The sequence below is a fragment of the Trematomus bernacchii genome, unplaced genomic scaffold (assembly GCF_902827165.1).
Source record: "Trematomus bernacchii unplaced genomic scaffold, fTreBer1.1, whole genome shotgun sequence".
Taxonomy (NCBI): domain Eukaryota; kingdom Metazoa; phylum Chordata; class Actinopteri; order Perciformes; family Nototheniidae; genus Trematomus; species Trematomus bernacchii.
Genome location: NW_022987851.1, coordinates 2,231,207 through 2,248,232, shown reverse-complemented (window position 1 = coordinate 2,248,232; position 17,026 = coordinate 2,231,207). Strand labels below are relative to the sequence as shown.

The following is a 17,026-nucleotide window of genomic DNA, read 5'->3' as shown; positions in this document are numbered from 1 at the left end:
TATAGCACACATTGGAATGATTTCTTACTTTATTTTTTACAACTAGGCTATATTAAATAGATAAAGGTGTGCTCTCTCTAGCTCTCTCTCTCTCTCTTCCTCTGTCTCGCTCGCTCACAGAGGCTGTGTGCTCCTCCGTGGCGATGACGGCTTGCGTTAAAAATAAACATATTTGTAAAGTGGGGGACACAAACGGGATTTCGAAAAGTGGGGGGGACATTTCCCCCCTGTCCCCAGTGGAAATTACGCCATGCGTGTGTGTGCGTCAAGTGCAATAAATATATATGCAAGTTGCAACACACACACAGTAAAACTCTGGCCCTCATGTGCTGTATAGGCTGGCATGACTAGGCTGATGTGTTGTGTAGAATCTGCCAGAAGGAAAGGTTAAACTCCTTATGAAGCGGTGAGCTGCCGCTCCACATTGCTTTTCTTCCCGACTGCAACGCTGGTCCCGCAAATCAAGCAAGAACGTGATTGGTCGATATTCATTGTGGGGGTGGGGGGAGGAGGGGTGTTAAAGTTGTAGTAAGTAGATAGAGTTCGCTATGATTTAGGTTTTGTTTATGCATAGATTCTTTTAATTACATTTCCTTTTTTGTTTTGTGTATTTTTTACATTTTGGATTTGCTTGGCGAGCTATTTTTAGAACATGCCCTGCGGGCGACTCACGTTGCCCCTGAGGGCGACTAAGTGCCCGCGGGCACCGTGTTGGCTACCCCTGGTTTAGATGAACGCTAGAGGAATCCAAACAGTTAGGTAAGAAATACTTAACTACAATTATTGGCTTCTCTCTTTAATTGCAGCCAGTTTTGCCAGCTTGTAAATACTTGTGTAGCTGTTGAGACACTACTGTTGCAAGCACCGAACAAGACCTCAATACAGATATTGTCTTTTGCAGAAAATTGCATTGGAGCAATATTTTTTGTAGGGAGCTCATGTAAATATTCAAATACACAATATGCATACAAAATATTTGGTAAATAGCTAATCATATGCAGAGAGAACAACTGCGTAAGGTTCAGATTTTTGGTAAACAAACAAAAGTGGCAAGAACACAAAGAAAGTTTCCCCAAGGTGTAATAAAAGTATGGTAAAAACCTTCTTTTCGCATCCAAAACTAAAGGCCATTTCAAATATGTTACATGCATTGTTTACAACCATGTCTGAAAGATAGTGGTCTTCCCTTTGTTGGGACATTGCAATGTTTTATGTCAACCTTGTATGATTGTGCAAGACAAAGAAAGAAATGGGGACCCACTAGTTAATGAGAAGTGATTCGAAATAGCCAACAAAAATAACAAAACATTGTTCCTTAGCGTTCAAAGTGGTCAAAGATTCTACAGGGCACCTTAAAATAGTCCCATAAACAGAAACATATATTAAGTTAACATGACATGTTAGAAATGAAAGAAACTGCAGGTTCAGAAAGGCCAAAAGGTATTAGTAACCTCGCTCTAAATGTTAACATTTTAAGAGCTCATTTTAGGAGCTCAATGCAAATAACCCCACTTCATACTTTCCCAATACCGTGTCAGCAAATGACAATGCAAACAAACCTTTAAACTGCTGCACCTTAGCAACACACGAGCAACACAAAACAGGTGATTAACGTCTTAAGTACCCCCAGTGTTCTCCCTTTCAGGAACAACAAGACTAATCTTCCTCTGCACTCCCCTCTGCTTTGTTTCCACATAAATCCGCCAACAAACCCTCCCAGCAACAGGTCGGGATGCCACAGAGTGGAGTTATGAGGTCATGTCAGTGAAAGCTAACAGCTGATGAAACAACAGCCTGGGTTTGCATCAACTGAGTAAAACATTAGTTACAGGCTGATTTCAGGTAACAAACACTTCCTCACACCCAGCAGAGGAGGCTCTTACCTGGGGGAGCTGTACAGCGTGGTGGTCGGGCTGCTGGAGAGGTTTTGCTTGATGCGCTGGTAGTTCCGGATCTGCGTGGGAACAGGGATGGGGGTGGTCTCAGCCCGTGGGGACACCATGGGGGTCTGTCCAGGGGTTGGTTGCGGCTGCCTGTTGGGGAAGAACGTGGAGAAGGGGGCAGTTAGCCAGTCTGCTCGATGCTGCTGCTGCTTCCATAACTCCAGGACATCTTCAGGGGGGTCAACACCCATAATAAGTTAAATATCCAAAGGTTTATAAAGCAGGACAACTCTAAAATGTTCTTTCTACTGCTTCATGTTTACTTCAGAGTGGAGTCAGGTTGAGGAACTTAAGTTTAGCCTGGCGGATCATCTGGTGAAAAAAAATAAAAAGAAAGGGGGCCAGGCTTCCATGTAAACAGAAAGGGCAGCCCCAATCAGCTTCGAGCTCTTGCTGCTGGGGGCGTGGCTAGAGGCAGGGCACGTGTAAGGCCGGTTCTCTGATATAAGCACAGACACAGCTGGGGGGGTGCGAAAAGCCACAGCTCATTTGCATTCTTTTGTTATTCCAGGGGAGACTAAATGTTCTTGAGCATACAGAATGCAAAAAGAAAGAGGAGGAGTAGGGGGAAATGGGCCGCTAAAGAGTGCGACACCAGTTGGAAACAAGTATTATGTAATGATGTGGAGACTGGGAGGGTCTACGAGAGGGTGAGCAGGAGGACACGTGAGGCAGAGACTAGTCCAGACAAAGAACCAGAGACTCTGTTGGATTGTATTTATTCTGAGATACAAACATTTGATACAGTAACCCATGAAGGAGGCTTTCTATTTTGTATTCAGGTACCTAAAAGCTTTACTACCCCGACAGGGCTTAATATGGAGAGGACTGTAGTGCGCAGTCCTTGTTAAAAGGGAGAGATAAAGAGAATTTGTAGGTCACTGAACCGCTGCTTTTAAGAGTGGCAAGAGGAGAGAGACTGCATCTGAAGTCAGTTGCCTCTCTGCTTTCTGCCGAGCAGCCTCAGAGAGGGGGATGGGATCAAACCAATCCAGCCTTTCTTCTTCATCATTCGTCCCCATTTGCTTACATCATCTCTCTCTTTATTCATTTCATTTATAACACTTTTTCCAGGCACCTTGCGATTTATTCCATCTCCGAAGCGCACACTCTTGTCAAATGTCTCTTCTTCCTCAACTCAAATCAATTTAGTACCCACAAGGCACAGACGATAAACAAGGCTTTGATTTAGTAAGTCTTTGTGAGTGTGTTACTAAATTGCAAGGTCATGAAGATAAAATGTGTTTTTCCCGTGTCAATGTTTAACTAATTGATGTAAGCAGTACAGAGTTATTGCTAGGGAGAAAAGTGTTACAGGACAGCATAGGGAGGGAATAAAGCTGCTGCATGGACGGTTGGAGGATGACACAGAACGGCAACAAAAACAGAGCACAGAAAAAAGGGAACAGAGACAGAAGAGAACGGTTTTGCTCGAGGCTGTTGACACATGCAAACAGGAAAGCAGGGAGATAGAAGAAGTGACTGCAGGTTGTTATAAAAGGAAGGGGGAGAAAGAACAAGAACAAAGAGAGACAGGCAGTAGCAGGAGTTAAGGGAGCAGAATATTTGTATAAAACATTTTAAAGAGGCCCTATTATGTTTGGGGTTTCCCCTTTCCTGTTTCTAAACAGGTACTTTTCATGTTTTACACCTGTAAACTCATTTTTTGATATTGCTGCTACTTTTTACTTATTAACATGGATGTATAGTTATTTGTATTTTATTGTATTAACATGTGCTTGCCTTTTTTATGATATGTTAATCTACTCATCTTATTGTTGCAGTTTATCAGCACTGGCCCACTGCGGGAAAAAAAGATTTTGGATTTTATGGGATATTGGGAATAAGTAAAAAAAAATAGCAACAGACAGCATTAGTTCTCAAGGTTTCATAGAGAGGCAAAGTCCCGCCCTTCTACTTCCGCCCCATGGGACCTTATTTCGGAAAAATTATGTATTAATGTCAATGGGGAGAGAAAGATTATCTTTCAATCCCATTTGAATTGTGCCATGAATTACACATATGATGTTTGTCAATCTTAAAAAATCATTTCCATGTCAAAAAAGTCACAGTTTGTCGTAAAACTTGAAATATAAGACTATGAAAAATACGCAACTAGAAAGACTACAAATCCCAGAGTCATTAACGTTACACATTACACTCGTGTTACTCACCGAAACCTTGTAAAGCCGGTCCCGCATGCTGGCTCTTACGGAACCGACTAACTCCCCTTTTGTGTATGTACAGCTCTCAACATGCCCAGACTTGGAGTGATTTTCACCTCTTTTAAAAGAGGTGAAATGTGCTAACGTGACGGCCATCTTGGTGTTGGTGACGTGTGCGAGACCAGAGATGTAGTTCATTGAGCGTTTCACACAAAAAAAAAAGTGTTACGTCACAGTTTTACGACACACTTTTATTTTTTTGACTTGCAAAATTATCTTTTAAATTGACAAACATCATATGTGCAATTCAAACGGGATCGAAAGATAATCTTTCTCTCGCCATTGACTTTAATACATATTTTTTCCGAAACAAGGTCCCATGGAGGTCCACCGGAAGGGGAGGGACTTCGCCTCTCTATAGACGGAAATATGTGTTTAATTATTTTTATTTTGACCTGAAACTAGAGTATTAGGAGGCGTGTGGCGCAGTGGATAGAGCCTTGGTGTTGGGATCAGGGGGTCACAGGTTCAAACCCCACTGCAGTCAGCATGTTGTTGTGTCCCTGGGCAAGACACTTCACCCCAAATTGCTGTGGGGATTGTCCACAGCAGTGGTTCTCAAATGGGGGTACGCGGACCCCTAGGGGTACCTTGGAGTACTGCAGGGGGTACGTGAGATTTATTTTATGTTAATGAAAAGAAAAAGAAAAAAATAGATAAATATACCAATTTTAGGAAAAGTAACGAAGTTTGAGCAGTGTGGGTTTTATATTAACAGACTAGAGTTACACATATTTCAAAACGCGAAGTGTAATAACTGCAGTTGCCTCCCTGTCAGAATGACAAAGATCCTCAGTGAAGCACAAGCCCATGTTTCTCACTAAATTGTAAGTACAACTTACAACAAAAGATCAGTTCAATGCAACTAATGTCGTCTTAGTGTTATTGCATGATGTTGAAATTGGTTTGCCATGAATTTAGTGATGGATTGTAAACATTTGAAATGTAGCATTTAAGTGTTTCTCAGTTACAATGTTGTTGTTTTAATAAATCAGACACTGATGGTGCAGCGCTTTACTGTATCTCTTTGGATAGGCATTTTTTCCCTAACAAATACTTTTTGCGCTGATCAGGGGATACTTGGCTGATTTTTTTTTTCAAAGTGGGTACATTATTGAAAAAAGTTTGAGAATCACTGGTCCACAGTATTGAGTATGTAAGTCTCTTTGGATAAAAGCGTCTAACAAGTAACATGTAATATGTAATATTAAAAAAAAAAAAAAAGCTTCCCTGATGAGATATAGCTAGTGGAAGGTAGAAAAGGGTCAAATGTCAGGGAATAACTGCTGGACAGGAGAATGATGAATATAAGTGGTTAATTCAATAACATGGATGTAAACCTGAAGAAAAAGGACGGCAACATTGAGAGCAGAGTGTGTTAGCAGTACATGTAAGCGTGTTATGATCTTTTAAGTACACAGGCCCAGTAATAACACAGTTTGTCAAAGCAGCAGATTTGGGCAGTGTACACGTCTATTCTTATCACACAGCCCTCGTGGGTCGGTGCTTTATTTAGCGCAGAACCACCTTGTTGTTTGGCTCAATGATTCAGATCTCACTCACCATGCACATTAGGAGGTGTGCAAGATAATTCACTCATGACAAATGGACGGTGTGTGTGTGTGATATGTGGTGTTAAGCTGAGTGTTTTGCAGTTGGCCAGAGAGACACAAATAGGGAAGTGAATTAACAAAGGAGGCCTCGCTGAAATAAAAACACGCAAACAATAGATGTTATGACCTTCCACATGAAATCAAGGCTGTGTGTGAATCTGACTCACAGCATCATGTCACACTTCAATCTGCAGCATTCATAAAGGCTTTGCAGACCCTTTTAATGCTATTTAGACTTTATGATATGACTAATGTATTACCAGAATAAACAATCAAACCAACAAATACATGTTACATTTGTTGTTAACACAAGCCCCCTATAAAATCACAATTTTTTATAAACTTTTGTACGGATTAAATTCAGGAGATGTTAATATGCAGATTTAGTTTAATTTGGAGTCAGTTACGTGTTTCCCTGTATTTCCAGTCTTTATGCAAAGTTACTGTTAGAAAGAAAGCAAATGAGGGTATTCCACAAAATGTCGAACAACACCTATAATTTTTTTTATGTGTGCATTAATGTCTGTTATAGCTTTATGACTTTGAGTGTTCCTGTCGAGATTTTGTTTCTCTTCATATAACTTTTCCTCTTTTCTTTAGACTTTTCTGAGTCAAAGTCAGAATTAGGAGAAAAAGATTATTCTTACATTTTTTACAAAAAATGCACTTTTGGTCAGATCTAAAAGAAATGTCACATGTCCCTAATCCTCTTGCATAGGTTCACAATGCAAGATACATGTTTGTGTGTTTTTAATAACATATTTTGGTACAATATCCAAACCAGTTTGGAAGAAAGCATCTTACTCACCCCCACTCACTGGACAGTCGACGACCCGCTCCCATTGGCTGGTCGTCTGAGGAGGGAGAAAGAAAGAAAGACAAAAATGATAAAGAGGCAGCAGGCTTTACTGATGTATGAATCAACAGTAATCAGGTGATTAAATGACTACACTGTGTTCATTGTTTGAGGGGAGGACTAGCAGGTGCGTGTGCGTGTGCGTGTGCGTGCGTGTGTGTGTGTGTGTGTGTGCGCAGCAGAGGGAGTGGGTTCATTTTACCAGTCAAAAGGGTAAGTGTGCGTACCTTCTGTTTACAGACTGATGTCTACGATTACAGCATGAAATGGTTAGCAGGTGTTTAACGTAATGGCGGTGGATTTGGTGACATGTGTTGTTTGAGTGTGTGTGTGTGTGTGCTGTAGGTATTATTGGCAGGTAATGAATCTGACCTCACATTACATATACTTCCAAGACATCTGCGTGCTTGTGCAGAACAGATGTCCGTTTACTTCTGAGTCCATCTGTCAAGTGTACTTTGTATTGTATGTACAGTGGAGAGGGTGAACATAACACTGATTGTGAAAGAACATTTCCATGGTCAGATGATTTCCAACTGTATAACTACCAATAAGTTGCTTTACTTGACGACATACTAACAACAAATCGAATTACAAAAACAAAACACATTTTTAACCAATCAAATGGAAGTATTTTCAGATAGCAGGGTTGGTTGAGTTAGCTGTCCCTATTCTCCACAACCTCAAATAAAGCATTGAGTTTTAAATATGACTATTTTCCGACATTTAATCCTTGACCCCTCCCATCCCTTCTTCCTCATGTCTCAGGTCTATATATTTTGTTGGGGAGCACTGATAAACTTAATAAATATCATGTTTTATTCTTATTTTCAATACATTCTTTTGTTTTGGTATGAAAAGGTAATAACTTATATGGGAGGCACAAGTATTCTCTGTAAGGAAAGGTCTTTGTGTTGTAAAAAGTTATGATATATATATTCATGTTGCGATACACTAAGGATCAACAATACAATACCAATTATTCCTAAACATTTAATCAAAATGGCTATAATAAGGTTAGATTCTGCTGTAAACTGTCTTTTATATTTTCTTGCTGTAAGTATTCTATTCTTGTTGTGAAAATAATACGCAATTCTTTTTGCAATAACACCCAGCTCGACAGGTAATATTTTTGCATTCTCCACAAGCAAAGTGAGGTTAGCCAAAGACTTGATCTCCTTTTGATATAATCAGGTGAGTTACAGAACACACAGTAGGGTACAGTATGTGCGTGCACTCACAGCTGTCAGTGGAGATGTGAGGCACCAGCACAAAGTCGTCAGTATCGGACGACGAGTTCTTGCTGCTGGTGCTTCCTGCAGACTCTTTGGAAAGCTGCAGGAAGTTGGGCGGACCGAGCGGAGGGGACGACAGACCGTCTTCTGCTAGAGTCTGCATGTCCGGGAGAGACTGTGTTCACAGAGAGAGAAAGAGAGCAAGGGAGGGAGGGCGAGAGAAAGAGGATTAAGTTGTAATGTGCCTCCTGAATGATGCAATTAAGGCTGTCAAACTTCAATGTACCTATTATGCTATATTGGAAAAATATATTGTAGGGCCATACCTATACAAAACATGTCTGTGAAGTTTTTTTTTTTACAGACTCTCCTGTTTTGCCAATCCGGTGCTTAAACAAATAGCTCCACACCCCTGGCCGAAATGTCCTTAAAATGAAGTCTGAGTTCGAAATATATCTCAAATAATGTATGCACTGCCATTTCCCCACATAAACACAACAGTCTGCAATGAAATGGTTGTCCTGTGTGCTCCTCTTCCTACTTGGCGCACCGGTAACTTTCTTGTGCGCACGAGAGGCTGAGACGGCTGAGCCGTCGAATCCCTCGGAACATCATAAAATCCCTTTTCAACTGTTTTCTGGTGGAAGTTTAACTAGGCTACTGGCACACTTTGAAATAACGCGCATGCACATTCTCCTCGTTTTCACAGCATTCATTGGATTATCCGTAAACCATACAAACAAAAAAACGACACCGGTTTTTAGGTTTCCTATTCGGTTTTGAAACGGAAAAACCAAAGAACGAACCATACACGGATTCTGCCGCTAAAAGAAACCAATTTTGATTTTTGTTTTGGATGAAATAATATGACTGGTATAGGTGCGAAAATTAAAAAAACATTATGAAAAAATATTTTTATATATTTATAATTCTGCAAATATTACGATAAACTCACAGCTATTTCGCGGCCCGGCATTAACACCTCCGCGGCCCGGTACCGGTCCGCGGCCCGGGGGTTGGGAACCCCTGCTCTACAGTACAGGTTAGCTCTGAGTGTTAGACCCCATTTACACGGGAACGTTTGCGTTTACGCACCAAATTCGTTTTCAAAAATGTCTTCCGTTCACACGCATGTTGCTCATTTAACGTGTCCGTTCACACGAGACCGCTGGAAACGCTGTAGTACATATGCCGGGCCTGTAAGTGGCGCTGTAGTTCCGCAAGAGACCGCTCGAAAGCGCTGGAGACGCTGTAGTACATATGCCGGGCCTGTAAGTGGCGTAGTAACTTCCGCCACAAAATACACCAAAAGCAGCGAAGAAGACCCCCGAGCATGGTTGCCATGGTTGCCCTTCTGTTTATGCCCCGCGGTGGATTTAGCAACATGTAGTTCATGTAATTCTCCATGTCCACTTGTTGCTGATGGTTGTGGTAGAGGATTTGTAGATTTTGCACTAACATCTGTAGCATGGTCAGTAGCAGTAGCAGTAGCAGTAGCTACTGACAGTAGCTACTGACCATGCTACAGCAGTGAGCAGCAGAGGTGGGGAGAGGTGGGGCTATGGCTTCATTGTTATCAGGAAATGATCGTATAGGGCGTACAGACAGAGCCGTTTGGCCCCCCAGAGCGTTCCGGTTGCAGATCTATCCACCTTGGAACCAGTTATCGTTTGCGGGGTCCGTTTCCGCGGTTCCGTTACGGCCTTGTGTGAACGAACGGGCTATATGCGAGAGAAAAGTAGCAGATACAACCCATTTCGTTCTCATGTAAACACCGCCTTAGCGAGGCTTGCTAATGTAAACAAAGACGAGATTACGTCCAAAACACGTCAGGCATTGTTTCCGATTTGATGTCATATCGGCAGCAAATCTGTATCCGCTCGTTGTAACCCCGTTTTTTAAAAGATTTGGGTACGGAGGAAAAGAGAAAGGGTTTTATTTTCTGACGCTGCGTGAGTTCCCCGACACACCGGGGAGTGGACACATATTTATGTATAAAAGACATCAAAAAGTGCATTTTGCATGATAGGTCCCCTTTAAGTAATCACATTAGTCCAGAGAACACTGACATCCTGGGAAATGACTTGCCCTGCGTTCCCACTGCTGCTGTGAGATAAACCTGGCCATCAAGCATAGGAATTGTTATAACATGCAATAGACTTCAACGTAGAAGAAGCTGCAACACTTAAACTAGAGGTATAGAGTTTTGCAGTGATTACTGTACATATTTTTGTAGGCCAACGTGGAAGTTTATTGCAGAAAATACAATGTGTGGCAAACACATTTTTATGATACTTACACATTTTGGCAGGATAATCTCACACCACTTTTATTATAGTTTATAAAAGTGTATCTGGAATCCAGAAGTAAAAAGCTAAGGTAATGCTATAGAAAAAATACATGACCATCTGATGTCTAGACGTCACCACTGCTAAGCTAAAAGCAGCTAATGTTAAATGCATTTCGTACTCCACCGCTGTTTTAAAGACACAGTATGAAGTTTCAGAAATCTCAAGTGGAGCAATAACTGATGTACTTTGTGTCGTAGAATAAATGAAAATGAAAATCTTGCAAGCTTGACTAACCACAGACTTGATTTTTGGAATCTAACCAAAGAAAACATTACTTTCGAGATGAGGGAAGCTAGAGGTGCTAAAATGCTTACTCATTTACGGGTTTAGGATTTATTCTTGCACCACTCTATTGACAATAGTGGAACAGCAGGGACATTTTTATGGAAATTAGGTTAAATAGGTTTTAGGCTCACTTGTCCGGCATTGTTAAAACATTTGAAGAACACACTTCCAGCCTCTGCATTTAACCCATCATGGTATAAGCAGCACCAGGCAGCTGCAATACAGCACTCAGTGAGCAGTTTGGTGATATGGTGCATTGCTCAGGAGCACCTTGGCCGAGCCCAAAAGGTGAACTACCACATGAAGCAAGCCGGCACAATAGGAGCATAAGAGGCATAGTTACTATTTTATAACAGTGTCATTAAATCACCTTGACATGAGGATTTATAAAGTAATATCAAACTCACAGGAGGGGAGTTGTAGCGGATGCATGGGGAGCTGCCACAGGAGCTGTCGTTGGAGGTGCTAGGCACCGGCACCGGACACGCTGAGAGGGAATAAATAAAACCAATTAATCAAGTCATAAAGTTGGAGGATGTAAACTTGAAGTACAGTTGTGTTGTTTGGGGAATATGCCCTTTGTGCTTACATTTTTTTATGGTGACTATTGGCACCAGGAAAGGATGGCTGAAGAACGCGTCTGCAGAGTGAGGGGGTTAGAGGGACAGAACAGTTTAGAGAACACACATCGAGACAGAGATTATATACATTTAACAGAGATGCATTTAACACTTCATGTTTAATTACTACTGACCAAAGTCCATCCTGTCTTTCTGGTTCCTCTGAAGCAGCCCAAGCAGAAGGTGGCCAAGTTGTTGGGAGGTCTCCCTTGGGATGCTGGGTAATGAGAGCATACATACATTAATATGATGGTTCTTATTGGGTGCATAAAGATCTCCCCAGTAAAGTGGCTCTGTGAGGCTGCACTGAGGATCAGGGGGAGCTATGCTTAATGTTAATCACAGGCTAAATGCTAACATGCTAATGCTAGAATTTGCCATACTCTCCATCTTAGCATGCTAACAGTTGCTAATGGCTTTGTGAGTCTTTACTGAGACAGGGAAGCTATGCTAAATGTTAACCTCAGGCTAACATGCTAATAATGACAATGCTAACATGCTTATGGTAGTATATGCCATACTCTCCATCTTAGCATGCTAACAGTTGCTATTAAGCAATACACACAAGTACAGCTAATGGGAATGTCATAAAGATTATAGGTATTTGGTCATAAACAAAGTATTGGACAAAAAAGTATGCCCTGGTGAAATGTCAGAGTCCCTAAAAGGATAACAATTCATCCCAAGCATAGTTTTGTTTTTGAGATCCAGTATTTTAATCTGGTTCAAAGAGCCATACGACGACTGTAACTACGGACAACAGACGCTAGCAGAGAAATGTCCTCCATCTGCACCAGTCTTTAAAATGTTACTTTAAATCTGGAACAGCCCAAATCCCTCACTTAGACAGAGCTTTTAAACAAAAGACAATAAGTTATGAAGCTTACATAGGTTGTGGATTCTTGTTCTTCTCGTAAAACATCCTCAGGTCTTGGGGACTATTAGCCTGAAAATATGATATATATATATATATATATTAGAGATTCACAGAAAAACATACACAATAACATATTTGTTGTGAACAGTATTAACCTGGAATGGTGGCTTGCCAACCAGACATTGGTAGATGACAGTCCCTATGCTCCACAGGTCGGCCTTGGCATCGTAGTTCTGGGACATGATGACCTCTGGGGCCTGAGGGAGCAAAGGTGACATTAAAGCACATGGGGAGTTATGCAACATGCAGAGAACGCTGACAGGGCTATTTTTTAAAGGGGACTGACCTAAGCAGCAGACAAACACAAAACATATCAAATAAAACACACTGACCATGTACATGGGTGATCCACACAGCGTGGCTGCCATCATGTTGTTCTGGAGGTACCGTGCAAAGCCAAAGTCAGCTGCAAAACAGCAAACAAATCAATCAGAACACACACAAGTGTTGTTATTACAAGTAACAAAAAACACTATTGTTGGATACTGGAGAATGCCTGTGTGACAAGCAGGGAACAGTAACACCTACGTAATCTTTTTACTTTAAAGACGCCCTATTATGCTTTTTGGGGGTTTTCTCTTTCCTGTAGTGTTTTATAGGTTTGTGTGCATGTAAATGTTCTGCAAAGGCTAAAATCCATGTGTTCCCTCCAGAGGGAGTTTCTCTCTCTCACACACTCCCCCGCTGCCTGAAACGCCTTCATTAGCCGCGTTCACACCGGAGTACTTTTCCCCGTACTTTTCACGTTTAGTTCCGTTAGTACCCCTTATGTCGCGTTCACACCAAAAAGAGTACTTCAAGCTGGCACTAAGTACGGCAAAGTACTTGGTGTGAACGCGGCTATAGTACTCCTTTGTTTCTTACTGATAATAATGACATCACTATGTAACACTTGTGCTTCTATTGGTTAGCGCTCCAACACATTGTAAGTGATAGGCTAAGGGGCGGGACATCTCTAAGTTGTTAACCAATCATAACAGAGCCAGCCAGTTAACCAATCAGAGCAGACTGAGCTCTGGTTTCATCTGAGATGAAAGATAATGAGTGTTTAAAGCATAGTAGCTTTCTGTTTGATGGTAAAAAGATTGAAACAAATATTATTTTTTCATACACAGTGGACTATTGCCTCTTATTCTGCTTCTGACTGAAAGTGTTTCGCAGTGCAAGTCATATGATTTGGCTTCTGGATTTAAAAGTTGAACCAAATAAAGGGAACATTACTTTTAAGGGGCTATTTAAGAGTAATATTTATACAACTGTCATGTTACTTTAAATCTGGAATCAATAAACGCTTTAAATAGTTTTTATTTCAGTCATCTCACACAGTTAAAGCTTAATCAAAGTTAGGAAATCACTAGATATGGATATATATACAAGACACTAGATACATAATCATTATGAAATTAAATCTAGTATGCGAAACATCCAATAAAGGACTTTTTCTGTCTGATTCTTTCACCTATTTTGATGCGGATGCCACTGATGTTGGACCTCTTGCGGCCCGCGTACGACAGCAGGATGTTCTGTGGTTTCAGGTCACGGTGGATGATTCCTTTGCTGCTGAGGATGCGCATAGCCGCAGCAATCTGCTGGAGGAAAACCCTCAGGGTGTCTTCTCTCAGAGTCCCTTTTGCTGAAGAAGAAGAGAGAAAAAGAAATGACGATTACTGAATGAAATCAACTTTTTTTTTTTCAAAGGAAACTCAAAAGGACACCTTTAAACAAATCTGCTCACAAAGATTCATCTTGTTTAATATTATCCTGGATAGTCATTCAAAGGCTGACCTATTGATTTTATTCAGGTGCTTCCTGCTGCCCAACGAAAAACATTAATGATTGCTTTCCTTGGCAAGATGAGGAATCAATACATTATATAATTCAAAAGGCATGTATTAACCAGCACTCCACAAAACTGCTTATGAGCCGCACTTGATTAAAGCTAATTAGCATCTTATAGTAATACTCGTGAAGTAAACAGTGTAAAGTGAGGCAGTGACTATTCCCGGTTGGTAGTGAAATGAATCTAATCCGATGTTAGGCTAAGAGGATTCCTCACCCTCCCCTTTTCAGTGTAGGCATGTAGGCTCAAACCAGTGATTTTGTCAACATTAATCCAGGATTTGGGCTTTTGCCACTCTCTGCCCAACACAGTGGACCAACAGCTTTAATGGAAAAGTTCACTAGAATCTAGAATCATTCACTAGTGAGATCATGACCGCACAATTTTGGAAAAAATAACTCATTTAATTATTTCGACTGATATTCCAGAACGAGTCATGATATTAAAAGGAATTATCAAGTTTTTAACATTATCTTCATTTTCATAAAAAAATATATAAAAATGAGCAATATTGTAGAGGAACTGTACCAAACAAGGATATTGTGTATTATTTCTTATTATTTGATAAAGTCTGTAGATTACTGTTTGTAATTCAGGATTTTCTCTGCAGCGCCACATTAATTAATTTAGAATGTATTTTTGAAAATATGTTGCCTTAGCCAAATATTGCACTTCCTGCAATATAAATACACACATGCACATGCAGTTGAGAGGTCAGAGTGGAGGAAGCCAGTCTAGCCGGCGCCAGTGAGCAGTTGGGGGTTAGGTGACTTGCTCAAGGGCACTTCGGCAGTGGCCCAGGAGGTGAACTGGCTCCTCTCCAGTACCAGTCCACACTCCGTATTCTTTTGTCCGATCGAGACGTGAACCGGCGACCCTTCGGTCCAAAGTCCAATCTCCTACAGACTGAACCACTCCCGCCCCAATGGAAGATGGCAGTTACCTATACTTAAGTGAACATAGAAGCCCTCCACTGAACCACAGGCACAACGCCGTATCAGTTCAATATGGGTACAGTCTGAACAGTAACACTCTGAACAACCACTAAAACATGACCCCACAGGTTTCACAACCACCTGTGTTACTCAAGCGGAGACCTGACCCTGACCCACTTTGGAACCTGTGCCAATATGGGACAGGTTCACTTTGTAAAGTACAGTGATAAGGGAGCTGTTCCTGCAACACAATCAGTGTTTTTATGGAACAGAGGTGTGAGCACCTGTGGTTATCTCACTGATGGATTGGAAAACAACTGGCGATTTGGAGGGATTTGAGAATTCTCAAGCTGCCCTGATTTTAAACTAGTTATTTGTATAAACGCAGTGAGCTTCTGAATTTTGTTAACATCTATGTCAAATGTTGTGAGTTCCCCATTCTGAAGCTCAAATGTTATGAAAGCAGATTTGGTAACGGAGCAGAATCAGGTTTTTTGCCAAGAAGGTTTTACACATACAAGGAATTTACTTTGGCTTATAATGGTGCATACATAAACACAGTAAGAGGAAGTTCTAAAAAAAAAAAAGAGGTTGCATTGAACATAAATGTGCAAAATGTACAGATGATGTTTAGGAGAACTTGTGTTGTGTCATTGTACATCAATTATGACGATTTGACAGAAAACTGTTTAAAGGAGAGGTGTCATGGCCATTTCAACTGATCATAATTCCATTGTTGAGGTCTACTAGAATAGATTTATATTGTGCATTTTTCCAAACTCACATTGGTTTCTCATACAGCATCTCTGTAAACTACTTGTATTCACTGAATTTCACTATCTGCCTTTAACGGCTCGTTGTAGCTCCAATAGCTCCAGCCCCCACCCTCCCTGTGAGCACAGTGTGCTCTGATTGGTCGGGACGTTGTGAATCGCGCTGAGCTCCGTGGAGGTGTTGTTTCCTTGTTAGCGATACACAGCCAAACACAGCCAAACTCATCCTGAGCACACACAAACTCACAGCCGAAGTAAAAACAATAAGTGTGGCTTGATATTGAGTAAGAAAAAGGTTGATAAACGCTGTGAGAATGGGTCTGCAGAGAGAATTTCGCCACGATCCCAACTGTCTGTTATCAGCCTGCAGCCAGGGAGGAGAAATCAGCTGAGCTGCCTGCTCCCTGCACACAGATGCGTGTGTGAGGAAGTCCGTGGATTGGTCAATTTGGACCAATCAGCGGGGGCTTAACGTAACGGCTCCGCGGACGTAACGTAACGGCTCCACGGATTGGTCCATTTCGTTCCGGGTACGGGTTGACATCATGCCGTACCCGGAAGAATCAAATGGACAATTATATACAAGGTATTTTCTGTGTTAGAGTTTTACTCGCTACAGGGTGTACTTTGAGGGTTTTGACTCTGCACACCGTTTACATGCATAAAAACCTTCATAACACACAAGGGGACGGGTAATAACCGGAAAAGCATGATACCTCTCCTTTAACTCAAAGTCTACTAACTAGATCACGACAAGGCTGAACATGGATGCAGCTAAAAGCTCTAGAAGAAATCTAGTAAATGGAATTTGACTTTAGATTTTCTGGACAAATGTCCATCTGTCCATCATATATCATTCAAGTTCAAGCTAACTTGTTGACCAGAAAGTCTGACCTTCATTAGTAACCATCACATCGGGGATAAACACTGTGCTGACTCCAGAATAAAGAAGGAACCCTTTGTGCAAAACTGTAGTGGTTCCCACACGCACATCCCCCACATAGAAAAATGAAGACATACAAATCCTCCCTCATAGACACACACACACAAACAGTCTTTAACATCCCCCCATGATCCAGAGTTGTTCCATAGACAGATAATAACTGCACAATCGCGTGCACTCATTCCCACACTCATGATAGATGCCGTCACATGGCTTTTCCTCCTCTGCAGTATTTTTGTTTTGATGAATAACAATAATCTGTGTGTGTGTCAGACAGATTAGTGTGATGCTTACCTTGCAGATAGTCGGCGAGATCACCGCCATTACAGTACTGTGTGGGGAGAGGAAACAATCAACATCAGCAAATTCAGGCTCAGCAATGTCAAGTTGTGAACCATAATTATGGTATTAGGCATGCAAATATGTTTCGGCGTGTATATGAGTAACAATGTTTGTTCAAATCTTAGCCC

General features: G+C 41.3%; 1 protein-coding gene across 1 annotated transcript in view; it reads right to left on the bottom strand.

The window, feature by feature from the left end:
* ulk2 (unc-51 like autophagy activating kinase 2) overlaps positions 1 to 17,026 on the bottom strand; it is a 52,770-nt gene that overhangs the window by 9,524 nt on the left and 26,220 nt on the right. Inside the window, exons 5-15 of the mRNA XM_034112927.1 lie at positions 16,851 to 16,887; positions 13,525 to 13,698; positions 12,398 to 12,471; positions 12,161 to 12,262; positions 12,016 to 12,074; positions 11,263 to 11,345; positions 11,098 to 11,148; positions 10,916 to 10,995; positions 7,879 to 8,047; positions 6,590 to 6,635; positions 1,884 to 2,033 (exon numbers count right to left, since the gene is read on the bottom strand). Of these exons, the coding sequence (XP_033968818.1) occupies positions 1,884 to 2,033; positions 6,590 to 6,635; positions 7,879 to 8,047; positions 10,916 to 10,995; positions 11,098 to 11,148; positions 11,263 to 11,345; positions 12,016 to 12,074; positions 12,161 to 12,262; positions 12,398 to 12,471; positions 13,525 to 13,698; positions 16,851 to 16,887 (1,025 nt within the window). The remainder of the gene's footprint in view (positions 1 to 1,883; positions 2,034 to 6,589; positions 6,636 to 7,878; positions 8,048 to 10,915; positions 10,996 to 11,097; positions 11,149 to 11,262; positions 11,346 to 12,015; positions 12,075 to 12,160; positions 12,263 to 12,397; positions 12,472 to 13,524; positions 13,699 to 16,850; positions 16,888 to 17,026) is intronic.